This window comes from Diabrotica undecimpunctata, chromosome 5, assembly GCF_040954645.1.
Source record: "Diabrotica undecimpunctata isolate CICGRU chromosome 5, icDiaUnde3, whole genome shotgun sequence".
Lineage (NCBI taxonomy): Eukaryota > Metazoa > Arthropoda > Insecta > Coleoptera > Chrysomelidae > Diabrotica > Diabrotica undecimpunctata.
In genome coordinates this window covers 17,417,710-17,445,678 of record NC_092807.1, presented here as the reverse complement: position 1 = coordinate 17,445,678, position 27,969 = coordinate 17,417,710, and the positions used below count along the sequence as shown (strand labels likewise).

At 34.9% G+C, this 27,969-nt stretch overlaps 1 protein-coding gene across 1 annotated transcript in view; it reads right to left on the bottom strand.

The window, feature by feature from the left end:
* wwk (anoctamin 8 white walker) overlaps positions 1-27,969 on the bottom strand; it is a 90,544-nt gene that overhangs the window by 62,048 nt on the left and 527 nt on the right. The window contains exons 3-7 of the mRNA XM_072531585.1: positions 27,746-27,969; positions 12,255-12,496; positions 11,965-12,081; positions 7,893-7,999; positions 7,652-7,837 (exon numbers count right to left, since the gene is read on the bottom strand). The exon at positions 27,746-27,969 is cut by the window's right edge and continues 1 nt beyond it. Of these exons, the coding sequence (XP_072387686.1) occupies positions 7,652-7,837; positions 7,893-7,999; positions 11,965-12,081; positions 12,255-12,496; positions 27,746-27,969 (876 nt within the window). The remainder of the gene's footprint in view (positions 1-7,651; positions 7,838-7,892; positions 8,000-11,964; positions 12,082-12,254; positions 12,497-27,745) is intronic.

Below are 27,969 nucleotides of genomic sequence, written 5' to 3'. Positions count from 1 at the left end.
TGTAGATGGTCGATTGTGCTGTATCCTTTCCTGAATCCGGCCTGTTCCACTGGTTGGTAGTTATCAAGTTTATAGGTTAGTCGGTTGTTTATTATTCTTGTGAAGGTTTTATATAGTTGTGACAAAAGGGAAATAGGACGGTAGTTGTTTAGGTCTGTTCGGTCTCCTTTCTTATGTATTAAGATTGTGTTGGCATTTCTCCATTGTTTAGGTATTTTACCTTCAGACATTTGTTGAACGTATTTTTAGCATTTTTTTTATCGTGTCTCCTCCTTCTTTTAGCAGTTCCGCCAGTATTTTGTCCTCACCGGCCGCTTTATCTCTTTTCATGTCGTTTATGGATTTTTCGATTTCATCTTCAGTTATTTCTGGTAATATCTCTGAGCCAACATTTTGTATTTTCCTCGAGAGATTCTGTTTAGATGATAGTGGTGGGTCATTTTTAGAACTGTATAGGTCTGTGTAATATCTTTCTGTGATTTTTACTATTTCTCCTAGATCTCTTTCTTCATTGTTCTCAGCTTTAAGCATGATTAGTTTTCTTTTTCCTATATTTGTCTTCATTGTTTTTAAACTTTTGTTCTTCTCTATGATTTTCTTAATGCGATCTTCTTGGTATTTCTTTAAATCTTCCTTTATCTGTTTTCTTATGGTTTTGTTCAGTTCGGTAAACTCCACTGTATTTCTTTTGTTATCATTCAGGAGTTGTCGTTGTTTTTTTAGCATATCTTGTGATTTAGTGCTAATTTTTTGTTGTTTTCGCTTTTGTTTATTAGCAATCTTCAGGCCTGCTTCTAGTAGTTCTGTTGTTATTTTATCGTTTAATTCGTCTAGTTGCAAACCCTTTAGCTGTGATATGCCACTTCTTTTTAGAAGGTTTATGTATTGCTCTTTGCGTTCTTTAAGAAGTTCTGTATCTATCTCTTTTTTAGATGGTTTAAATTTTTGTCTGTCTGTTGTGGCGTTAATTTTGATTTTGGCTCTAACAATTCTGTGATCACTTCCTACGGAAATCATGTTTATGAATGTAACGTAAATCGATATCTACTTTTGTAAAAACCCCGGGTATATTGAGAGTTGACTTCATACAGTCTGATATTAGTATGTTTCCTTCAGGATGATACCTACCTTTTTGGTGAGGATTGATCAGGATCAGACAGAGCTGATGAGATTTGTCTGGTGTGACTTTCATTCGTATAGTTTAGCCAGAACATAATTATACTTGGTTTGAAATTAAGTTCCAAGACTATTTATTCATATAACATTTTTATTTAGCAATTTTTATAATTTTTGATTTTTCACCTTCAATATACTCCCCTTACACATCCCTACACAGCTCTATGCGGACCTTTAACTGTGCGAAGCAGTGGTGAAGGTGATCTTACGACAGGTTGTTTGAGTAGCTGCACCGATTTTTGTTTTACGTGCTCTAATGACTCTTGCCAGGTTCTTTTTAAGCCAGATTTCTGTGTCTGTGACCTGGTTTACAGTTAACAAACCCAATTCCAACTCAATCCTAATTTCTTATGGCAACAGACCTTATAGAACCTACTTATCTCTAGATAACAATACTACTGGCCATAAAGATGAGAATTGCACCACCAAAGTGCTTAATTCAGAAAAACTTGATGTTTTGCTCCAAATCTCAAATACAACCACCTCTGAAATAGAAATTATGAAAAAAAAAACAAAATACTTGCATTAGGCTATCCAGTTAAAAATTTCTCTAGCTGTATTCTCACTTCTAAGACTTTAAGTAGGTCCTTCGAAGAACAAAACCCTTCAGGTCCCAACCTAGTATAAATCAAAGACTTTCTTAACTTATGGCAAAACTTAAATTTATATGAGTTCCATCTCACGTAGGCATCAAAAGTAACGAACTAGCTAATAAAGCAGCAAAGAATCTTGACTTGTCTATTCCTATTAAAATTAATAAATTAATTAATTTTAATAACGTGTCGGCAAATCTAACAAGCGAAGGCGCGGTTTCGCCGTGGCTTGTGTTTTTTTTTGTCAGTACTTAGATTAGAGCGGTACAATGCAGTCGTACGAGAAAGAGCAACAACAAACTTGAAAAATATTGGCAAGAAATTCTGTCAGATGAAGAATCGGATGAATTTGACGACACGTATCTTTCGGACGAGTACCAACTAAGTGATTCTAGTGACAGTGAAAATGAATCGAGTACTCCGGAACAGAATAAAAAAGAAAACGTGTGGCCGGAAAAACCAAACCGTTGGGACAAGATGTATCGGCGTCCACCAGTAAAGAAAAAGAATATACGAATTTCCGAAAACATGTTGATGCTGCTATAGAATCTGTCATTGCCCAACATTCTGAAGTCCAGAACAGAAAATTTTAGAAGAACCAATGCAGTGAATGTATTGTTTGGGGGCCGGTTAACAGCGAAAATTTACAGAAATTTACATATGAGGACTATAATTCTGCAGGTTTTCATACACAGTTATACAAAAACTTCTACAACAAATCGCCTTTCAATTCTACGAATATTTTGTAGACGATGGTCTTGTATCCATGATCGTAAATATCTAATTTATTTTGTTCAACTGATTTTGATTTTTTTTTTAAATTTTTTAGGTCGAAAAAACAAATCGTTATGCCCTGCAGTGTCAGCAAAGAAATCAGAAAAAAAGCGCACATATTACCACGTGGCACAACACTGATGTCGCCGAATTAAAACGATTCCTGGTTATAGCTATATGGATGGGATTATGTCATTTTCCATCTTTTCATTGGAACTGGTCAAAGAATGATCTTTATGTGAATAATATCAAAAAAAGTAATGTCAAGGAATCGCTTCCAGTTATTGTGGAAAACGCTCTATTTCAACGATAATTCAGTAACAACAGATGACCGTTTGCAGAAGATCGTTCACTTGGTTAGCAGACTCAAGGATAAATTCAAGGTTGCCATCGTTCCAAAGAAAAACTTGTGCATTGATGAAACTCAAGTGCCTTTTCACGGGCGACTAAAATTCAAGCAGTATATTGCCAACAGGAGGCACAAATTGGGGATAAAATTATTAAAACTTTGTCTGGAAGGTGAACAATGGTGACAAAGAAAATGGTGATAATGCAGAAGGAATTGGTGATGTTGTAAAGCCAAAGAATGTCATCGAATATAATAAATATAAAATCTTCATTGATATATCAGACCAAATGAAAAGCTATAATTCGCCATTACGTAAAGGAATAAAATGGTACAGAAAATTATCTATGGAGCTCTTGACTGGCACAGTACTTATAAATGCCTATGTCGCGCATCAAAGCATTGCCAATGAGAGAATGACGATTACCAAAGGAAGAGGTAATTCGGAGCCTATTAGGAGATTTTATTGTCACACCAGTCATTATGGAAAATAGTCACAAACTCAGCGATGTTGGTCTTGTAGGCAGAAGACGATGTACAACGTGTTACGCAAAAATGGTAGAAAAGGAAGGAAGGCAAGCAGCGCCGAGGAAAGCAACCAACACCTCATTGACATATGATAACTGTAAAAAATTCTATTGTCTTGGCTGTTTTTTTGTCATACATTCCGTGACAGAAAATTAAATTAGTACTTTAGATACAATTTTGATATAATGTTATTGCGTTTTGTTTTACGAAAATAAAGCTTATTTTGCCTAAAATGTGTTGTTGCCCAAAAAAAATTGAGGGCCATGTGAGTCCTCGTTGACATCTCAGAAGCACAGGCCAAGTATACTTTCTAGACCATCTAGCCGGGCTCGAAATGTCTCCGTGCATTTTAAATAAGTTCGAGAAGCCGCTGTTGAGCTACACAGCATTTTCTGACGACCTTGCGCGTGAGTCCACGTCGCCATCACGCGGGCCGTATATAACTTCTATGTGTGAGGCCGTGTTAGCCTCTCATGGCACTTAACCTGTTAGATGCCTAGAAGTGAAATTTTTTAAAAATCTGTGTTACCAAATATTATTAATTGTATTAATATGTAACTGTAATTTGTGACTGTATTTAATTTCTTAATAAATCGCACCATCCGCTGGAGGTTGATGCGGCAAAAAATCCTAATGGGAACTTGATTATTTTAGACTTCCTTTGAAATGTAATAAATACTTTATACTATGCCAACAAGTAAATAAAACAAAATGATTATTTTATATATTATTATAAATTATTTATTTTGTTCGGTGATGTCGAGTTTCGACTTACTCTCCATGTGAATTAAATAAGGCAATCAAGCAACATGAAGTTGAATCTACAGTGTAGGTAAAACTTTATGGTCGGTATGGTAAAATTTAACAGGATATCTAACGCAGATATAAAATCATATTTTCAGCGAACAGACAAAGATAACAATCATATTTCCCCTTGGTCTCCCCTCCATATTTCTTATTGCTGCCCATTGCCCAGTAGTAAGACGATTAGTTCCTATTAGTTTCGATTAGTTCCGATCTGAGATATACATATCTCTGGTTCCTATCCTAAGAAACTAGAGGTGGGTAGTTGACATTTTTATCGGAACCGTTTTTCGTAAACTGTAACTAGTTGATTTTTTTATCAGTAGTTTCAAATAAGCGAGTACACAAAAAACATATTGGCTATTATATTGAAAGAAACTAACGAAGGATATATTTATTATAACTTAAAAAATAAATTAAACAATACAAATAGTACTATCATTTACATGACACATTATTAAATCGCGAATCGTCTAAATTGACATTTAAAAACATACGTTTTTCCACTTTTCTTGTCGTTTCTTCTTTTGTTTAAAATTAAACCAGATTTTGAACATGTGTTCACAATGAACAGATTTTGTTACAATACTACGATATTTTATGAATATAGTGGTTAAGTTAGGATATACATGGCAATGGTTTTTCCACCACTGTAATGGACAGTTCCAATCACCGTTCGAAATTTTTTGTGGGTAATATCATCAGACAAATACATGTCGACTTCTTTTATATCTCTAGATACAGGTGTATGTTTAGATGAGTCATGTCTAATAAATTCATCAAAAATACACCATGGACTTAAGTTATCTTTATCAGTTTCTTTTTCTTGTACTGGTTGATTTTCACTAGTACAATCTTCTTTTTCTTTTTTTATAGAAGTAACCAGCTTCTTAACTCTTTCTTTTGTTTTTTATAACTAGGTATTCTGATTAATGAATGAGTTTCGATTTACGATTGATCTGCATTTTCGATTTCAAATCTTTATTGATAGTTCGTCAAAGGATTTATTTATTGTAAATATTCAATTATGAATTATTTTTCTTAGTCAAAATGATTGACCTAGTATAAGAATAATAATTTTATTTTCAAAAAATGCGCATTTGTAGAAGATGCAGCTTTTATGGTCCACTTTCTGAATATTGCAATGATTGAAACTTCTCCTGACGCATTTCTGTCCGTTTCGACTACTTCTACTACAAGTACTGACATACTGCCACCGCCACCCAAGCGTCAAAAGGTGATGGATACTTCCATTAATAAAAATATTAGTTTAGAACAAAAGAAACAAATAAATATGGATTTAATAAACCTATGCAAAGACTCGTTTCATCCGTTTTCCATAGTTGAAGAACGAGCTTTTAAAAAGTTTGCAGGGTGGATTCCTGGATATAAACCACCAACAAGAAAAACTTGTTCATTACGTCAGGCTCATTACTTCAGGAATGTTATACCAAAACTAAGCAAATTATTAGATCACAAGTTGTTAAAGAAGTAGAAAATATCTGTATTACTACTGACCTTTGGACATATGGAGTAACTGAGAGTTACATCGCATTAACAGGACAATATTTAACCGAAAATTTAGAATTTAAAACGATTTTATTAGGCTGCTGCCATTTTTCTGGAAACCATAATTCAGAAAAGATCGCTTTTGAAATTAGTGAAATTATTTCACTAACTTCAAATTTCAGTTTCTAAAAAAACACATTTCAAAAAAAGTACCTTATCTTTAGAAAGGCTTTTAAAGTATCAATTACAACATAACAAAGTTCCCAAACGGTCAATCCAAGACGTGGAAACTAGGTAGAACTACACCTATTACATGTTAAAAAGAATGACCGAGTTAGAAGAGGCAATCCGTTCCACTTTTGTATTAGTTAATACAGACTTAGACTTGGACCAAATCTAAATAATGAAGACTGGATTATTTGTTCTCAATTTTCCCAAATTTTACGGCCTTTTAAAGAAATAACAAGTACAATGAGTGGCCAAAAATACTTGAAGGGTAGTTCAGTGATTGTTATGGTACGCTGCCTTCAAGAATCTAGCAATAAAATTTTAGCAAACGGTAACCTTACATCCATAGTATCCGACGCAGTACAATTACTAATATCGGGTTGTATTGTTTAGTTTATTTTTCAAGTTAAAATAAATATATTCTTCATTAGTTTCTTTCACTTCAATAAATATACACATAAACGATAATAGCCATTATGTTTGTTTATGTAGATACTCTCTTACTTGAAACTACTGTCAAACAATCATCGTTATTGTTTACGAAAATCGGTTTAGTTGCGTTAAGAGCGTAGGCGCAAAATTTCAGGCCAATGCTTTTTAAATGTATTCATTTTTTTTTTAATCCTGAGAAAACTAACAAATATTTTTGAAAAATTTAAACGCAGAATGAAAGGTGACATTATTGCCGAGGGCCGAAATAAACAAAAAGTTTTTTTGAATGAGATACTTAAAATTCAAAATCACACTAAATTTTCTCTTTTTTCGCCCCTGTAACTTATTAAAATAAACATTATAGAAGTTTTCAGAGACTTTCGGCCCTCGGTAATAATGTATTCTTTCATTCTGCGTTTAAATTTTTCAAAAATATTTATTAGTTTTCTCCAGATTCGAAAAAAAAAGAATGCCCACCTCTACTCGTTCGTTACCTGTGTTCGTACTTTGATTCGGTGCTTTGACTACGCGACATGATACGTTGCCAAATAATTTCGTATGAAGGTTTATTTATTGTAAAGTTATATGCATTTTATTATTTTCATTGGAAATAAGGCACAATGTGACTTTAAAATAAGCTTATTTTGATGTTTAGATTTTTAATTCGGAAATCGTACTTAAAATACGAAACATTAATAAATTTTATTTACATAAAACGATTTCCGAAGTGGAAATCAAAATGTTAAATTAAACTTATTGTAAAGAAAAATTGTGGCAAATTTAAAATAAAAAACAGTAAGCTGCCATTTAAATCAATTCGCCCAAATTTGATTATCTTAGAACGTTGGTAAAATGCTAAAAAGACAACAGGTCAAATAAAACCAATAAGTTTGGCAATGTTGAACTTCTCCTCTTTTCTTAGTTCCACTAATGCTATTTCGTCGATATAATGGGCTGACCTAATATACCTCTCTCTTTTTAAATAGGTGTTTCTCACTCCATCTCACGTAAGATACATACCGACCATAAACTTTTACCTACACTGTATATTCACAACATGCCGTGAGTAATTTTTTTATTCTTTCAGTGTAGTTTGAATCGAAAACTAGTTTATTTTGAATAGCTTTTTATGTACTAAGGATAAATTACAAAAATGACACTGTAGAAAATTTCATTAATAACAATCTTTAGAAATTTAACATTTTTTTTCTACTGTGTATTTTCTTTGTCATGATTTTATTAACAACAATGCTCTACTCACCCTAAATAATGGTCTGGGTTCTGCTAAAAGATTATCCCGCTGATCCAGAGTCCCCCAACGAAACGCTAACTCGGCCGAGTAGCGTTTCCATGCTTGCAGATATGTGGTAACCCATACAACGTTAAATATTGAAAACATTACGTAACCTACGTCTTCCAAAGTTTGATGTTTTCCGTTGCAGCATAACTAAAAGTATATGTGTTACGAAATACTGGAATAAAACAAATGTAAAAAAACTTACCCAAAAAATAAAACCGAATATCGCTGGTATACTAAGAGCGGTCGTATAGTGTCCTAACCATGCAAAATACATTCCAATTTTAACTCCGAAATATTCAGTAATTTCATCTGCAATACGTAAAAATAGTAATTTAATTATTTAATTGCATATCAATTTTATAAATGTAGCTTGTCAAGAATAGGTCACTGAACCTCAGTTAACGATCACCCGTGGTTGACATTCACCGCAGTTGCAGACGAAACGTGTAGCGAATAGTTCTAGAAATAGCTACCTCAAAGAGAGTGTTACGCCAGTATTACTACGCTCCTGATCGAACATACTACGCGCTAGATAGACGATTCGAGCTGCAATGTTCTAACCCGGCCAGAAAATTCTACTGGGTTTTGGGAGCGTTTCGAACAGTGGAACGAAATGTATATAGTACGTAAATCTTTCAGCCGGACATAGGTAATATACATTGAGGTAAGTGTGGCAACTGCGCTTTATCAAGCCCACTACTGTCAACAAGGCCGCAGACGTTTTAGTTTTAACTTTTAGTGTCAATTACGCTACGTAAATAATTTAAAGTTCTTGCAATGCAAGTAAAAACCTTTGAAAATGTGGACTATGCCATCGAAAAACGAAAAAGTATTATTCTAAAAGTAGTTAACATAAAATAATTTATTTAAAGAAATTGAAAAACAAACAATACATTCTACTGTACAAAATAACAAGTAAACTAAATAAAAGGTTCAAATATATCACCTTCTTTTGCAAGACAATAACCTAGTCTATTACGTTTGAAGGCTGCTGTGGCGTAATCGTAGCACACGCATTTCTTATTTTATTTTCGAAATCAACTAGATTATTTGCCCTCTCGAAAAGGTTGCCACTGATGGTCGACTTAATATGTTCCTCGGAAAAAAATTCACGGGAGCCAAATCGGGAGATCTCGCAGGCCATTTAATTTGGATTGTTCGGCTTATAATGCGATCCTACAAAATTGTGTTTAAATAATTTCTCTCGATACGCGCATTATGAACGGAACAGCCATTCTGTTAATACCAGACATCTTCTAAACGTACATCTGAGAGATTCTGATAGCTGGAATAATGTTATCTTGTAAAAGAGCAAGATATTAAGCTGAATTTAAAATTCCAATTCAAATTTAGGTGACCAATTACAATGCCGGTCCACACATTAAGTTTTTGAGGGCATTGGGTGCGATTGACAATACTTCGATGTTCATTTTTCTGAGACCAATACCTTGTTCTGAAAAGATTGTGAATACCCCGTACTGAAAATGACGATTCGTCGGTGAAAAGGATATTTTTTATAAATATATCATTTTTGTGAGATGCATTAATTGCAGCTCCATAAATTTCCATTCTACGAAATTAATCTCCGAGAAATAACTCCTGAGTTTTCGAATATTTAAATTTCTAAAGCCATATTTTTTAAAAACTTTATTAACTGTAGTATGTCAAATTTCCAACTCCTTGGCAACACTTCTAGTGCTTCTGAATTTATCCACCTCAATGGTACCACAAACGCTTTCATCTCTTCTTTCGATTTCCTGATGTCGTTCCGGGGAAATCTCTTTTTTAGTGACATTTTGTACAATCTTGTAAACAACAATGTGTTTCAAAACTATTTACAATATTTGCAATTGTTTGTCTATAAGGTATAGGTCTATTACTATTTTCGAAAATATTAGCAAAAAGATCTACACATTCTGACAAAGAATTGCCTTCATAATTAATACTATTAATACCATCGAAAATAAATGCGTAATTGCGTACAGCTAACAGATTCTAAGGTGCCGATTATTAAGTTATCAATCGCATTGTAGGCTATAGCTTACGCTTAGTGTGGTGAGATATTGGCATGGACTCAAAAAAGTGCAGTTGTCACACTTACCTCAACGTATATTACCTATGTCCAGCTGAAAGATTTACGTACTGTATAAAGGCGATTAGAATTTAAGGAGTAATTCTAAAATATAAATTTGTAGGGATAAATAAATAAATGCTTAAAATAATTGTGTTGTAGTGTTAGTGTTAGAAGTCTTTAAATAAATTAAAATAAACATTAAAATATTTCGCATAAACTGTTTTCCCAGACGGCAAATCCCACTACCCTAGTGGTAGTGGTACAAATTCTCGTCGAAAGCCACTAGAAGAGAAAGCGTGCTGAGCTGAATTAATAATCAGCGTGTTGCCACAGGAAAATGAACAGCTGTCCCCTGTAGTAGAGACTTCTTCCTACTTACTACTCTGGGTGATGGATTAAAGATTTGATAAATAGGGGAAAAATCGGTGGTTTGGGTAGGCGTGAGGTGAAGCTCGTACGCCATCCCGGGTCTCCGAGAGTCGTCTCAAGGTGACGAGTAAATAGGTAAAAAAGGTAAAAAAGGTTAGACACCTAGCTCTGCATGACAGATACTCGAGTGTTTCGATGCACCAATAAATGAATAAAAAGTTACGAATAAATAATGAAGGGTAGAAACGAGCTTTTGGGGTATTTTCACATTATGAAATAATAACGCAGTGGCATAATACCAACTTCAGAGTCTTACAGAAGGAAATACAATACAGCGCCCGAAGCCTGGGTGACCTTTAAGGAGCCTTCCAGCTATGGCTGGAAGTGGTCTTCTGGATTGAATTTTTGAAGGCGTCGCCTTGTCTTAAGAGTTGCTTAAGATCTAGTTCAGTACTTGTCACCATCACGCACACCCACACTATTGCTGTTTCAGCGTGTTTCTCGACCACACTGATCGAAGACGAGAGGCGATTATATTCGGATTAATCTGCGCTTAACTCAGATTTTAGCGATAATTCTTAGAGGTAATACTAGAGTATACATATTGTATTTGGAAATTGGAATAGCTAGAAAAGAAGTTTTTTGTATAAGACCTTCAATTTGATAAAGTCCTGTGTCAACTTGGTTATTTGTCGTTATGTTGCTTAACTCTGGGAGATTTTGGATAATAAAATCTTGGAATAGTTCCCAATTCGCCTTTTTTTCGAATTTTTTTCTTTGGGATAGTTAAGTCGGACCAGAAGAGGAAGGCGGACAGACGTAATCCAGCCATATATAAAATATCTATTCATGAATCTATCAATTATGCTCTCTGTGAATAGAATGCCAAACTTAAATGGAGCTTCGCGGGCCACACTGCTAGACAAAAAGACCAACGTTGGAATACTACAATACAACATTGGAGACCTTACGAAAGTAAACGACCAAGAGGAAGACCACAGATGAGATGGGTTGATGACATTAAAAGAATAGCCGGAATAAATTCGAATTATGTTGCTCAGGATAGAGACAGATGGAAGGAGTTGGGAGAGGCCTATGTCCAAACATGGACGACAGAAGGCTAAGAAGAAGAAGAAGTGCATAGAATATGTTCGTCGACAGCCATTCCAATGTAACTGAAAAACGTGATTTCTATTGAATTGTGATTCTGAAAATTGGCAGATCAAGAAATAGATGACATGTGGGTTTGTAGAATTATCACTAAATTTTATATGTCTGCAATTTAGATCGCCCATTAAAACCGCTCTGCTGAGTAAGGAAAAATATTCAAGCAGCGGTTCGGAGAGGGGCTGGGTGAATGTCCACGGTAAAAGATTATTGTAGTTGTTCCGTTTTCTGTCTTTACGTCGGGTAATCGATATCGGAAATTTGGAAGATCTTCCTATTTGGTTTGTGGTATGTCTGGTGTACCAATAAAAATTGGGTGAGGTTTTTAGGTGGGAATTGTTAAGGAATTGGACTTGGATATCGGAACTACGTGGGAGATGTTTAATGAGGTGGCGATTTCTATCGATACCGGAGCAATTGACTGCACCTATTACACAGTTCATAACCTTTTAGTAAATGGGGAAAAATTGTAGAGATAAGTAAGCACAAAAAACTCGCCAGAATCAAGCGAAAGAGGACATACTATAGGACTTAAACATCGTAAAATAATATATCTTAGATTGTGCACATACTTTACTTTATTGTTGCTCCACTCTTACCCATATTATCAAAATTTAAGACCTATTCTTAACAAACTGTATTTACATAATATTTAAAAGCTTACCTAGAGGTTGTTTGTTAAAAACGTCCCGCACCCAACAATTTTGCAGTTTTTCTAAGGCAGGTGGATCATGCAAAGGAAAGACTTGAGATATCATCCCTTCTGTAAGACATTTTGGAACTAAAAAAGTTAATAAAACAAAAATTAGTTATAACAATATGAATTTAGCAAGCATTGAATACTGAATCAAAGTATGTACTGGCCAATTTGATACCAATTTTCCTATTTGAAATCACTCGATGATACCATCTATACTACATATAAAATTTATTTTCGAATTTATTAGAACTTACTTATCGGTTGGCCCTCTATAAGAGGGAATTCTGGAACCACATCTACATCGGAAGATTTCGCTCTGATGCTTTCCAGAATGTGCAAAACCAGCCACTGTCTTTCTTCAGTCGTAAAAAAAAGTTTCTCGTCTTCAGCATTTTCGTAAGAAATATAATCCTGTACAAAAAATTCTTTGAGGCCTCCACCTTTATCTTCCTTAAGAGCTTTTGGTAGATGGTATTCTTCGGCGGCTCTAAGAAGTCTGTAACAAACAATATCATTCAATAGAAGTCCTAAAATATCACATTTATTTTATTCTGATTTTTTACACACATTATAATCGCTCCCGGTCTAATTCGTAGGCGTACTAGATCATCGCCTAAATGGATCGACGGTACCCTGTGATAGCTTTGAGACCATGTCATGCAGCTCTTGTATGTGGTTGGGATATTGACTGCGAAACCTATGGTTTCATTCGCCTAATCATTTGACTTTGATTCTTAGGACAAACGTTTAAAATAAAGTTTATTAATATTTTATATTAAGATTATTAATATTTTAAAAACAATATAAATACGATAACAAATTCTACATTATACATGTTTTTCCAAAAGTTTCGCATCCAGCGATTGTATTTTTTTCAATATTTATTTATGTATTTATTTTTTATTATTTGAATGATTTTTTATATTGTTTTATTTACTTTTTTTTTTATTAAGCGAAAAAGTTATAGAACTGAAACGAGAAGCTGCTACGTTTGGTCTATATATAAATGAAAGCAAAACAAAATATATGGAGTGCACAAAATCGAATGAACATGAGAATCTGAAGGTAGACAACCATACCTACAAATATGCCTCCACTTTTCCCTACCTAGGCTCAATAACAAATGACAACAACATCAGTCAAGAAATACAAGCACGGATTCTTAGCGGTAATAAGTGCTTTTATGCATACAAAGACTTAATGAAAAGTAAGTTACTGAATCGTGAGTCTAAGCTGAGAATCTACAAAACAGTAATTAGACCAGTGGTCACATATGGATGTGAACCGTGGACCCTCTCAAACACTGATGAAAATCAACTGAGAATATTTGAGCGCAAAATACTAAGGAAGATATTTGGACCAACCCAATGCAGCGATAGTTCGTGGAGAATTAAAATGAACCACGAGCTGGATGAACTAATGCAGAGCGCAGATATTGTCAGATTTGTAAAATCACAAAGACTAAACTGGCTTGGTCACCTAGAAAGAATGCCAGATAATCGAGCTGTAAAAGTAGTCCAGAGATGGAAGCCCCAAGGAAACAGAACAAGAGGAAGGCCCCGTAAAAGATGGATAGACGACGTAGAGAGGGATCTTAAAACCATGAACATCAGGCAGTGGCGAAGGAAAGTATCCGACAGGGCAGAATGGAAGAACATTGTTAAGCAGGCCAAGACTCACAAAGGGTTGTAGCGCCATTAGAAGAAGAAGAAGATTTACTTTTTTTATTTATTCATTTTATTTTTTTTTTCTTTTCCAATTTATGTACAAGCAAAGAATATAGACGCATATGCGTCTATATTCTGTGGTACAAGTTTGGTATAAATTGTTCTTTATAGACTACTGCTTCAAATTCTTATTCCTAAATTGTTGATGTGTTGATATATTAACTTATAAACTTCTAAATTTTTACAAACTATTAACCCATAATGGTTTATTTGTAACTAATTTAAGTATTTCCGACATTGATATTGTCTGTACTGGAGGCTTGTAAATAATACCAAACTTGAGCAAGTTGATAAAATCGTTTACCTTGGACAGCAATTAAATTGTAACGCAGAAAGTCACAGCGAAATTAGATCTAGGATAGAGCAGGCTAGAGCGGCTTTTAGAAGGATGTCCAAGGTGTTATGTAACAGAGAGCTAAAATTGGCATTGAGGATCCGCCTACTTCGCTGCTACGTGTTCTCTGTCTTACTTTATAGTGTCGAGTCCTGGACTGTGAATAAAATTGGTCTAAATCGCCTTGATGGTGATATAGAAGAATTTTAAAAGTTTCCTGGGTGGAGAAGATTCGAAACTCCACAATAATAGAACGTCTCAGCAAGACTACTGAGATCATAAAAAGCATCAAGCAGAGAAAGCTGGAGTATTTCAGACATGTAATGAGAGGTCCCAAATATAAGTTGCTAAAAAATATCATGCAAGGAAAAATAGCAGGCAAACGCAGTCCAGTAGGAAGAAGAACCTCATGGTTGAAGAACTTGCTAGATTGGTATGGTGTTGATACAAGCATGCTATTTAGGGATCAGTGAATAAACTTAAGATAGCTATGATGGTAACCAACGTTCTGAAAGAACATGAAGAAGAAGGAGGCTTTTTCGTTTTTATGAGTTCTTACTGCATGAATAACTTCTTTGGTGATTTCTGGTCTTCTAAACTTATATTATAATTATCTTGTTATTATTATTTCCTAATATTGTTTCTTGTAGATAGATGCAGAGCATTCTTCCGACCTTATGGATGTCAGAAGCTACCGAGGTCCAAACATAGATAGTGACCATTTCTTGTAATGGCAAAAATCAGAGGAAGAATATCAAACCTAAACAAGGATGAAACAAGACAGAATTAATGTTGATAATCTGCACATTGAAACCGTTACGGGAGAGTATAGGAGACAAATGGACGAGGAAATGAAGAGCCTGGAAGCGGGTGAAAATGTGGAGAAATTGTGGACAAAATGTAGAAACAATAACTGAGAAGGCATCGGAAATATTGGGGAAAACCAAACCAGTTGACAAAACGAATGGTTTGACGAGCAGTGCTAAGAAGCAACAGATAACAAAAATAGAGCATACCTAAAGACAAATCAAGCTAGATGCACAAGAAGAGCAAAGGAGGAATATCTAACCTAACCTAAAAAAGGAAGAAATAAGATATATAGAAGAAAAAAAGGTAATTTGAAGAAAAGCACTTAGAAAACGGCCATTATATCGAAGAAGCAGATAACACCGTAGCAGATCGAAACGATTGGAATCTATTCAACCCAAACGAAAGACCCAAAAAGGTTGGCCAACCATTAAAAAGCTTAAAAATAATAAAGCACCAGGGATTGAACAAATTTGTAGTGAGCTCTACAAGAATAGTCGCGACGCCCTGCTACAAGCACTGCATAAACTTTTACTTCTTGTCTGGCAAAATGAGACCATGCCCTGGGAATGGGCGTGATATGCCCGTTAGATAAAAAAGGCGATCTGCTCCAGTGTGACAACTACAGAGCTATAACTCTGTTAACAACTGATTACAAAATACTAGAAAATATTCTCTACCAAAGGCTACAATAGGGTTTTCGTAGTGGAAGATTGTGTACAGATAAAATATTCGTTATAAAACAAATTACTGAGAAATCACTAGAGTATGATAGACCAGCATTTCTGTGTCTGATTGACCTAAAGTAAGCGTTTGACAGAGTAAGACTCAAAGATGTAATCCATCTTCTGATCTTCTGTATAATAGAGAAGTTCCCATAAATATTATAAAAACTATCGATAACATCTACCAAAACAATAAAATGTAAGTCAGAATAGATGGACAACTTACAGAACCTATAGGAATGGGCAGCGGAATCAGACAACGGGATTCATTGAGCCCCATGCTCTTCAATTTGATCATGGATAAAATCATCAAAACCGTTAACAAAGGAAGAGGATACAGAATGGGAAACAAAGAAATAAAAATACTCACGTACTCGTTACGCAGACGACACAATATTGATAGCCCAAGATGAACATAGTCTGCAAAGACTGGCCCACAGATTTAACATAAGAGCAAAAGAATTTAATATGATAATCTCATCTCAGAAAACTAAAACAATCGTAGTCAGCAAGGAGCCAACCAGATGTAAAATAGAAATTGATGGCATCAGTATTGAACAAGTAATGGAAATAAAATACCTGGGAATTACACTGTCTAGCTATGAAGACCTAGACAAAGAAGTGAGAGATCAAGTACAAAAAGCAAATAGACTAGCAGGATGCCTTAATAACACTATATGGCGAAACAAACACATTGACACTGAGATGAAGTCAAGAATTTTTAAAGCCAGTGTGTAAGACCAATAATGACATACGCCTCAGAAAGAAGAGCCGACACAGCCACAACGCAAATGCTACTGGAAACGGCAGAGATGAGAGTACTGAGAAAAATGACAGGAAATACGCTGAGAGATCGAAAGAGAAGTGAAGACATTAGAAGAAAATGTAACGTACAGTGTATAAATGAATGGACACAAAATAGAAAAAAAGAATGGAATAACCACATAAGCAGAATGGAGGAGACCCCTGTCGTCAAAATAGCATTGCTATGCTTTGTGCCCTCCAAATAAATTTTGGCAGGACCCTGGTCTACCTGGCCTGTCGGCTATACGACCGTTAACGAATCCACTGCCCCTACGAGTCCAATACCAAAGTAAGATGCCACGTATGCAAGAAACGTTTCATGGGGCTCCACCTTCCCCGTATTACCTGTGTTGCGATTACCTCACCTACCCGTTATCCCACCCACGGGCGGATAGGCGAAGCAGACAGAGGAATTTCCACCTCGCACGTAGACAGGTCGCCGCCGAGGATCTCTCCTCTACCACTCTTGAATCTCCCGACGGGTACGTGCCGGGGCACCCACACCACACCTGACACGGCCAGGAGAGGTATGTACGGGCCCAGCTCGTTCAACCTCGCCAGGCTCTTTTGGAATGAGAGTAGAGTGGTCCCACGAGAGTCTCGTTTCGGATACTAGGAATGTAGACCGGTGACCATGTCGCCTTAGCGACCGTGTGCGTTTCTACAAACCCGACACCTCAGGCGACGGCTCTCCACCTCTCGATTCCTACCCATTAGTCGCCTCTTATGATAGGCAGGGCCTTCTTGCCTCGGCCGTATTTTTATCTCCGCGAGCCGAACGGAGCGTCAAAATAGCAAAATCGAAAGAAGAAGTATCGGACGACAGCGCAAAAGATGGAGTGACAATTTTCCATATAGGTATTAATCCGCCAATGAACAAGCAGAATTGCTTATAAAGAGAAAGAAAAAGAATAAAGGTTACAAGTTTACACAGTTGCATAGTTGGAAAATACCAGACCGGATTTACTCCAGAAAAATCAACAATTGACCAGATTCATTCAATAAGACAGATCCTCGAGAAAATATTAGAATTTAACATTAAAACCCATCACCTATTCGTCGACTTCAAGGCCGCATACATCAGTGTCAAGAGAACAATCAATGCGTGAGTTTGGTATACCAGAAAAAATTATCCGATTAACGAGAATGACAATGTCTAACCTCCAATCTAAATTATTGCATGTCAAAAGGGCGATGCACATGCAATACAATAGTTTTAATCTATTACGGTACGCTTACATTCACTATCTTCGAGATCACCTCGGAGGATCTTTAGGTACGGTTTTGTCCCTACACACAGAACCAAGCAGTAATTAACAAGAACTCGAAATGATAAGATCTACAGTCTAGCGTCAAAGATACCATTTCTCGCCGTTGAACGCGTCTACAGAGACAATCTTCTTCCTACAGCATCACGGCGCAGAAACTTGACTTGACCACAGACGCGGCTTTTCATCTTTCTGTCCCATACAGTATTCAAAAGGTGAGTGAGTTTCTGAATTGACAATAATTTATGAGTTATGCCAAGTGTTTTCCTATTTTACAATTACATTTTTATTCTAGTCCATTATTTATTATTTTAATTAATTAACCAGATTTTTCCAGAATTTCAACATAGCTACTCGATCATTTAAAGGGATCTCTGACTGCGCAAGTTTGTTCGATATGGGTTGGTCCCTTCTGAATAATATATGCATCTATCTTTTGTTATTTATTTTCCTGAACTAAGCCGTCTTACTTCACTCATCCCCAAGATATTTATTTTCATTCTTCCCATCTCTCGGCTGAACTTAAAACGCAATTATTGTGCATTAAATTTTATACCTTTAATATCTTGAACAGTTTGTTAATAAACATATTTTTTAAATCGATTATACATTTACAAATTCTCGTAATTTATATTTTCGACGATATCGATACAAAACGCTCAAATATTTTCCAATAAACATCGATTGCTTCTCACGCTATGCCCGAAATGTATAGCTTCTTAATTTCCTATTCTGTTATCGCCGAAATAAATCAAAAACTTATTTTTTATAACTCTTTCATTGTATGCTTTAAGATTAATGATAAATCCTATTTATAGTTAAGCATTAAAAATAGAAGTGAACTAATTTCATTTGAATCAATAAACTAGGGTTCACGAAGTTGGTAATTTCGCGGTTAATTATGTTAGTTTGGGAATTTGTTTTAGAATTTTGAAAAATAACATGTTGTGAAAACATAATATAAACATATTAGTTTTAGATTTTACTAATTATTGTAAGTCTAACAATAAAACACTGAAAACTTTTGTTTTCAACACTTCCATAAAATTTATTTTCACTACAGCTGTTTCGGCAGAGTGCCTTTCTCAAGTGATGTATTTTTACTATGCTTCTACACTTTATAGGCTCTAACTGAATAAGTTGAGGATGAGAGAGCTGTTTGTCTCAAGTTGATCATTCAGAATTATATCTGTATTTTTCAATTTATTATTTTCCATAGAGAATATTAAATTGGTCATTAAAAGATTGATTATGATCTAAAAGATGAAGTGCGTCCGTAGAATCTGATTTTCTATTATTGAATTATGTCTTTTGTGTTCTGCTATACACTTTTTAAAGGTTCTACCAGTATGACCGATGTAATTTTTTGGGCAATCACATGTTAGTTTGTATACACATCACTGTGTAAGTGCTTTTTCTATTGGCACTTGTTGTTCTTAATACATTTGCTTAAGTTGTTGTTTCTTCTGAAAGTATTAGACAGGTAGTGTTATATAAGAGATAATGTGTCGGGGGATTTGATGAGTCCAAGATGGAAATGGTTTCATCGATGGGAATGTTGGTGAATAAAAAAACAATTTCAAAACTAGTATATCTGAGGGTGAAATAGTAATGTTTTTCAGAAGATCAATGAAATGAAAATAGTTTTTGACAAAGGACGAAGCGTTTTCGGCTAATGGTTGTAGGGATAAACCGAGATGTTTCGTAAAATTTCTGAGTAGAGCAGTTGAATGAACTGACGATGGGTCGTAAGGGAATATTGGGCTTATGGATTTTTGGAAGGCCGTACATCTTTGGAATTCGGGATGATTTTTCTCTGGGTATAAGAGATTTTTTTATGTCTGGAGGTAGAGTAGACTTATTTATGATGGATTTTGTCATTTTTTCTAGTTAGGTGGTGTGATCGTTTGAGACACGTTTGTATTCTGTGGAATTGAGAAGTTCGAACATTTTGTCAATGTCAGGGTTGTTATAAAGTTCTTTAAGTTCTTTGAGGGCGCGTCATTCTGAAAGACGTATTTGGCGGTGGGGGTTTGGAAGTACGGAGAATTCTGGCGACATCTTGTCTGGCAACTTCGGCTTGGTCGGAAGGAAGATGAGAAATAGCTTCTTCAGTTTGACAAATAATTTTCTCAGTTGGGATGGAAAGAGGAGTGACAGAAAAATTGAAGCTTTTTGACAGAGTTTTGGTAGCTGAATCATATATGTGAATATCTGAGAAATTGCGAATAACAGTAGAAGGTTGTTGATTCGAAGTAGGCTGTGGATTTTGTTGAGAGATAAGTTGGTCCAGTTTGCGTTTCTTTTGTTTTGTGGGTTTGGGTTTTGTTGTTAGCAATGTGTTGGGCTTTTTGGTGAGAAAGTCGATCGAAAGTGTCCCATAATAATGGATGAATATAGAAAGAGTGAATGTCATTGTAGGTTTTGAAAAGTTGAGAATTTGTTGTATCTAAGTGGCGTCGGGTGGAATGAATTGAATTTCGAAGACGCGAAAAACCAGTTGCTCTAAGAATTTTGGGAATTGATGAAGATTTAGTGTGATGTTTAATTTGAAGAGATTTTGGAATGATTTGATGGTCACGACACGATTTAAGGAACGCAAGGTCAGAGAGACGACGGTATTTGCGTGTTAGAAGATTAGAAAATTCCTCTCCGTAGAGGCGAATAAAATGTTCGGATAAATTTCCGCGGTCAGATACATGAAAATTACTCGTGGAAAAGTTCTCGGGAAGAACCGAGTTGAGAATTTAATACTCGGCGTTTCGGCACCCATTTTGGAGCCATTATCAAGAGAAATACAGTTCCGTTCGAGTTCGGGGTCTCAATCTGCCTACTCCCCTCACTCGTAATATATATATATATATATATATATATATATATATATATATATATATATATATATATATATATATATATATATATATATATATATATATATATATATATATACATATATATATATATATATACATATATATATATATATATATATATATATATATATATATATATATATATATATATATATATATATATATAAAATATTTATTTTATCAGATTCAATTGCAGTCGGTAAAAACTACATTACGTTCTCCTATACACCTTTTTATATATAGCTAACATATAACGTCCAAAGTTTAAGCTCTCTTCATCACTTTTCATGGTTCTAACGTATAAATGAGCTATGATAAGCTAAGAGATATTCTTCAAAGAAAGGACATAGATAATAAAGATCTGCGAATAATTCTCAATCTATATTTAAATCAGAAAGCTAAGATCAAAATAGAAAATGAGATATCACAACCAATAGAAATACGTAGAGGAGTATGACAGGGATGCATTTTGTCACCGCTGCTATTTAATGTTTATAGTGAAATCATCTGCCAGTAAACCCTTTTGCAAGCAAACGAAGGAAGCGTAATCATAGGAGAGGTTGTAAATAATATTCGATACGTAGACGACACTGTACTAGTTGCAAGAACAGTAGAAGAATTACAACGATTACTTACAAATATAAATATTGCCTGCAACAATTATGGCATAAGTATCAATATAAAAAAAAACCAAGTATATGGTCTTCAGTAAGAACATGACACAACCAGCACAAACGAAACTGGAGACCAAAACAATGAAATAAAAAGACGTATCGAAATTGCCAGGACCACCTTCATAAAGATGAGGAAATTCTTCTGCAACAGAGATATAAGCATCCCTCTACGATTAAGAATGCTAAGGGGCTACGTATTTAAGACGCTATTATACGGTGTAGAAGCCTGGACTCTCAAACGGAACAACATAAAAAATATTGAAAGTTTCGAGATGTGGTGCTACCGCCGAATGCTGAAGATAAGTTGGGTTGAAAGAGTCACAAACTTTGAAGTAATGCGAAGGATAGGAAAAGACCCAGAAATTTTGTCAACGATCAAACGAAGAAAACTCGAATATTTAGGTCACCTGATGAGAGGGCATAAATACGCATTACTTCAAAATATAATGCAAGGAAAACAGAATCCAAGCCGTAGAAGAATGTCATGGTTGCGTAATTTGAGAGAGTGGTTTGGCTGTACTTGGGTCAGCTGTAAACAAGGTCAAGGATAGCCTTGATGATTTCCAATCTCCGATAGCAGTGGCACAAGAAGAAGAAGAACGCATAAATGACAGCGCGTTTAGTACTATAGTTTTTAGTTGTGTTTTACGCTATATATTTCGATTACCAGATCTTTGAGATGCGCCATTTGCGTGTCATTTGTAACTTTTGTATGCTTATTTTTCCTTATATTAACCCTAATAGCTAACCAGACCTTCATATTATCGAAAATCCATGTAAATTGATGAAAAAACAAACTTCCAACTAAATTATTAACGACAAGCGTGGGCAGATCGAACTCTTAATAAAATTTGACATAGGAATGAGACAATTACCAGTGGAAAAAGTATCAATCTTCTTCAATCCCGGGAGGCGTCCTACATTTCTTCGTTCTTTCTTCGTCTGCCACATACTTGTATAAGACAATGTTTATTATAGTTTTAATTTAAATAAAATTGTGGTTTATTTCCATAAAATACAATAAATAATTTAGAAAATATGATAAGTTAAAAATATATAGATAAAAATATACATAAAATTTCGTAATTTTCTGTTAAACCCATTTTAAAACTAGAGTTCCATTTTACTTTTCAAAATAATTCACCGTTCCCTCTATTTTATTTACACGCGTGAAATTGTAACTTCATATCTCATTCATTTTGCGTGATATAAGGGGTTTATGACCTCACGCATTTAAACTTAAGTGTTTTCTTATAGGAGGGTGGTTATGGAAATGTTTAATAGTAGGCCATGCTTTAGTATAAGGACAAAAACAAAATATCCATATAACTTTTCAGATTTCTAATAGTTGACAGTAACAATTGTAAAATGTGCTAATTAGATCATATATATATATATATATATATATATATATATATATATATATATATATATATATATATATATATATATATATATATATATATATATTCAATTCACATGATATAAGACATTTATGCTCTGACTTCAGTAGTAAATTTTCAGTAGTAGACCAGGCATTCGTATATGAACAAAAACAAAATGACTATAAACATTTTTTCTGGTAGTTGATGGTAACAATTTTGAAACGTTGTACTTAGGTGTTATGAATTTTGATATTTTGCAAGTTATGTACCCAACAGTCCTATTGATAAAGGAATCTTTATAACTTCAAACAAGACCTAGTATACGGGGGATGATCATGATATAGCTCAAGAGTATGTGCATTTATAATTAAGTTCTGCATCTGTCCTTAAGGAATTTCTGGTACTATCATATATACTCAATGACATTAGAAGTGTTAGACCTAGAAGGAATAAATTCTTGAACTTAATTTTTTGGCAACAGAATGACATTTAAAACATGCTATGATATCAATATCAATGTTTTATCTTTTCTACTTTTTGTAAAGATAAAGTTTTACCTTTAAATTTTTTTGTGAAGATACCGATTTGTAAAAACAGGTTTGTATAGAAATTTTTAGTTATTATTCCTCAGTCTAATTATATTCAGTGTAAGAAAATGCCTCGAGTTCGAAGACATCAAAATTACCACCATGTAAGCGATTTTGACAGGGGCAGAATGATTGCGTATAGATATGGGTTTGTCGTATCGCGAAATAGGCCGTCGCGTTAATTGTACGGCAACAACGGTTATGCGTGTCTGTCGTGTGTGGACAAACGAAGGTAGAGGAACACGAAGAAGACCTACTGGTCAACCGAGGCGTAGTCAACGAGACCGTTTTGCTAGTACGCGTCAAATTGCTGACCTATGGTTTGGAGTAGTAGGTAGACCTGTTAGTATGCGTACACTATATCGTCGCATTCGAGTCTTTGGACTGGTTTAATTCCGCCCTCGATTAATGCTCCCTTTGACTGCGGATCACTGTCATCAACGTTTGAATTGGTGCAGAGAACGGCAGCATTGGGTGGCAGAATGGCGTAATGTAGGCTTCAGCGATGAATCAAGATTCTGTTTAGGAATGCATGATGGTCGTAGGATGGTAAGACGCCGCCGTGGAGAGCGACGAGATATCGGGTTTGCTGTTGAGAGACATGTACACAGGACAGTTGGAGTAATGGTTTGGGGGGCTATTGCCTATGGTAGCCGATCACCACTTATGTTTATTCGAGGCAATATGACAGCTGCGCGTTATGTTGATGACATCTTACAAACCACTTAACTGCCTTATCTCGACGGTCGTCGAGACGTCCTTTTTCAGCAAGACAAGGCGCGTCCCCATATTGCTCGTCAAATTATGGACTTTCTCCAAGAAGCTGGCGTTAATGTTTTGCCGTGGCCACCCCGTGCTCCGGATTTAAATCCTATAGAACATGTATGGGATATGATGGGAAGGAGACTGTCCACTTTGCACCATCCTCAACAGACTCTAGCACAGTTAATACATGAAGTTCAAGTTGCTTGGAACGAGGTGCCACAAGCAGACATCGATCATCTCATTTTGTCAATGCCTAGACGTATCTTCTTCTTAAAGTGCCTATCCGTTCCGGATGTTGGCGATCATCACGGCTATCTTTACTTTGTTTATTGCAGCTCGGAACAGTTCAGTGGTAGTCGTGTTATACCACTTTCGTAAATTTTGAAGCCAGGAAATGCGTCTTCCTCCCGGTCCTCTCTTATCATTTACCTTCCCTTGGAGAATCAGCTGGAGAAGGCCCTAACGTTCTTGATTTCTCATTACATGTCCTAGATATTCTAACTTTTTAGTTTTGACGGTCATGAGAATTTCACATTCTTTCCCCATTCTACGCAGGACATCCACATCAGTAACTCTGTCAACCCAGGATATACGTAAGATGCGCCTATAACACCACATTTCGAAAGCTTCGAGCCGATTCATAGATGCAACAGTCAGTGTCCACGCTTCCATTCCGTAGAGCAGAACTGTGAATATGTAGCAGTTCAATAGACGGCATTTTGCTTTTAATGATATGTCTCGACGTATACAGGAGTGTATTCAGCTACGGGGTCGCAAACACATTAATTTTTTTTTTGATTACTTGTTAATAAAAATTCTTGACAACGTTATTGTTTCATTCTTGATGTAAATCTACCATGTTGCCAAAAAATTAACTTCAAGAAATTATTCCTTCTGGGTGTAACACTTCTAATGTCACTGTGTGTATTATGTTTTCTAGATGTTTATTACAATACCTATAGTTTAAGAAGCTTCCTGTAGCTATGAAAAAGCTTTTTTAACTGCAGATTCGCTTCTCCTTATAATGTTTATGTCATCTGCATATGCTTAGAAGTTCGATGACCTTATTAAATGTTCCGTTGGTATTGATTCCACAAGTTCTCATGAATTGTTCCAGGGTTAAGTTAAACAGAATGCAAGAGAATGCGTCACCTTCTCAACCGCAGCCTCATTCCTTATCATTGGCAGCCTCACAAATATGTGAGATTTTATGATCAAAATGTAGTAATTAAAGAAATGAAAATTGTCAGAAAAAAATGCAGAAAACAGAAGAACAAGGATAGAAGAACCAAGATGTTATTAAAATGTATTCCAACAAAACCAATGATTTACATGAACAAAATTGTTGTGCAAAAATATTTCATGAAAGGAACATATTACTCCTTGCTTATCATTGCAAGATGAAACCTATCCTCATCAAATTTTATGGGATTTTGTGATCTAAATGTAGTGGTTTCCAATTCAGAACAAGCATATGCAATTTTCAGCCACCCACTTTGTGTCAGACGCTGCAGTGCTTCTGTACTACGCCTAAAACCAGGGGCAGTCACTTCTTCCATTGCCGCCGAACAGAAAAAACTTCTACGACGTTGTGGTCTTCATCCATATCATGTGGCCTTCATTCCACAGAACTAGATGATCTGAAATTCACCATTTATTTCTTCTTCTTAGGATGCCGGAACATCGGAGACTACCATGCTTACAATAGTTTTATATTGGTCTATATAAGCGTGGAGCTAGGCATCTAGGTATGAGCGATTGAGACAGAATCTTTCTAGCTGTTACGAGCACGGTCCTGTCCGCGCATTTCAACACTTTTAATGTACTCGTGGGGCTCTTTAGCTTGTCTATATGCCTTGGCAGTAGATTAGGTTTTCATACATCTGTCTAAATCCTCTGATTCTCGTGATAATCAAGCACCACAATCCTCTTTCCTAGGATATGATATAAAACTACTCTTTTGTCAGCACAGAGGAAATTGTTATTGGGTGTCTGTAACCAACTTCTAATCAATCGCCACCCTTCTGTATCAAAGTCTGCATGACTTCAAAACTTTTGGAGTAACACCATATAGAAGCATGGTATTATAGACTAGAATCAATTTCCAAACAGATACCCTACGCACCCTGATGTTGCTGGGTCCTGTTGCTTGCGATTTCATGGTATTGAAGGAATCCAGGATTTCTGCTTCTGTGATAGCATAGCTGATTACTAGCGGCTCCTTTGTAGCAGTAATCGGTTCTTCGTGGTCTGGCAATCTTGTATTAAGGATCGCCCAATATTCGGTTTCCACCTCGCCCATGTATTAGGGTGCACATCGTTACTCCAGAGAGGATTGTCATCTATAATCGCACGAGTCATAGAGGATCTAGCAGAGTAGTATCTTAATTGGGCTATATATTAAAGTACTGAATATTTATTTATGATCCTACAATGTCAGAAAATGTTGTGTTACAGAATCTCACAATCCTACTTGTGTAACCTGTTACCCTTTATTTAAAAACCCAGGTACATTCATAGACCTAAATACGATTCCATTGGTATATAAAGAAAAACTCCCACTTAAATACAAAAAATACAACAGTATTATACCAATAGTAAAAAAATATGTACCTCCTGCTTATTTTCCTTTTTTTGATGCTATTACACGAGAACAAATTGATGCAGATAGTGATTATGACTAAAATACACTATAATTACCCACCATTTTGTATTTTATGTAAAAATCACATAATTTTTAATGTTTTAGTTTAAAATATACTACTATTTTTTGTATTTACTGGATACTTTAGTTTTTTCCTTATGTATTTCCTTAAATTTTCAGTTTTTCTAGATTTTGGGAGCAAAAACCATCCACATGGAAATTAAAAAAAAAATGTTTTAACTTTATTTTCAAAAATTCAAATTCAAAAAGTTCTACATATAAAAGCCTTTGATTTCTATTTTCCACAGAAAAGCATTATGTTTTTTTTAATTTGCCCTTATAAATTGCACTTGTAACATAATGCTTAACTCATAAGTTTACATTGATACAAATTAATTTATTGTTCCACATTAGCTTTAATTACTCTTTTTTATCACACATCTTATATCATGATACAATTGTCAAAAGTAGAAAAACATCAAAATTTTCACAATAAGTGTCCTACAGTTTTGATTTCGAACTAACAAGTGTTTACATCTAGCTCTATAGATGTGTCAACACAAGTTGCTATTAGTTAAAATATAATATCACTGATATAAATTTTTCACTGTTTACATTAGTAAAGATTTATGTCTGACACAGATTTCATGCAGTAATTGTCAGATCTAAATGTACCTTTATAGAGTAATGTAGTAATTTCCTGTAAAGAGGAGGTACTGAAATTGTTTTCTTGTGACGTGTTAAAGTTAAATATTATTTTATGTGGGATTAAACCACAATAATTGATTGTAATAAGAATTGCATTTTAGATTTGCTTTGATGTTTCAATTTCCAATTTGTTAATCATTTATAAAAATTAAGAAATTATTAGATTTAGCCATTAGTTTTGAAAAAAAAATTGAAAACGATTTTAGGATTGGAAATTGAAATATCAAAACAAAGGTAAGATATAAATCTTATTACAATCAATTGCAGTTTAATCCCATATAAAATATTTAATTTCCTGTACTTGGTTTTGCCTGTTGGAAATAAATAGCTATTTATAACTGTTCACCTTAAGTGTACAAATAAATATTTTTATATTGAATTAAAAAAATACTTTATAATTTAATCTTTTCTATTGATTGAAGTGGTATCTTTATTAATACTTACACTGTAAATGGAGCAGTAACATAGAAAGCACTAGATCTAGTAGAAGTGTGATGTCGCACATGAACTGTTAATCCTGGAGACTGTCTTAATTTTGACAATAACCACAGCAGTAAGGAGTCCTTAGTTTCTGGTGGAAAGGTAATAACAACATCACAATTTGGCGTAGAAACTCTTTTTAACCACAATCGTTTAGGTGCCAAAAAATGGCCTGAATACGGTATTTT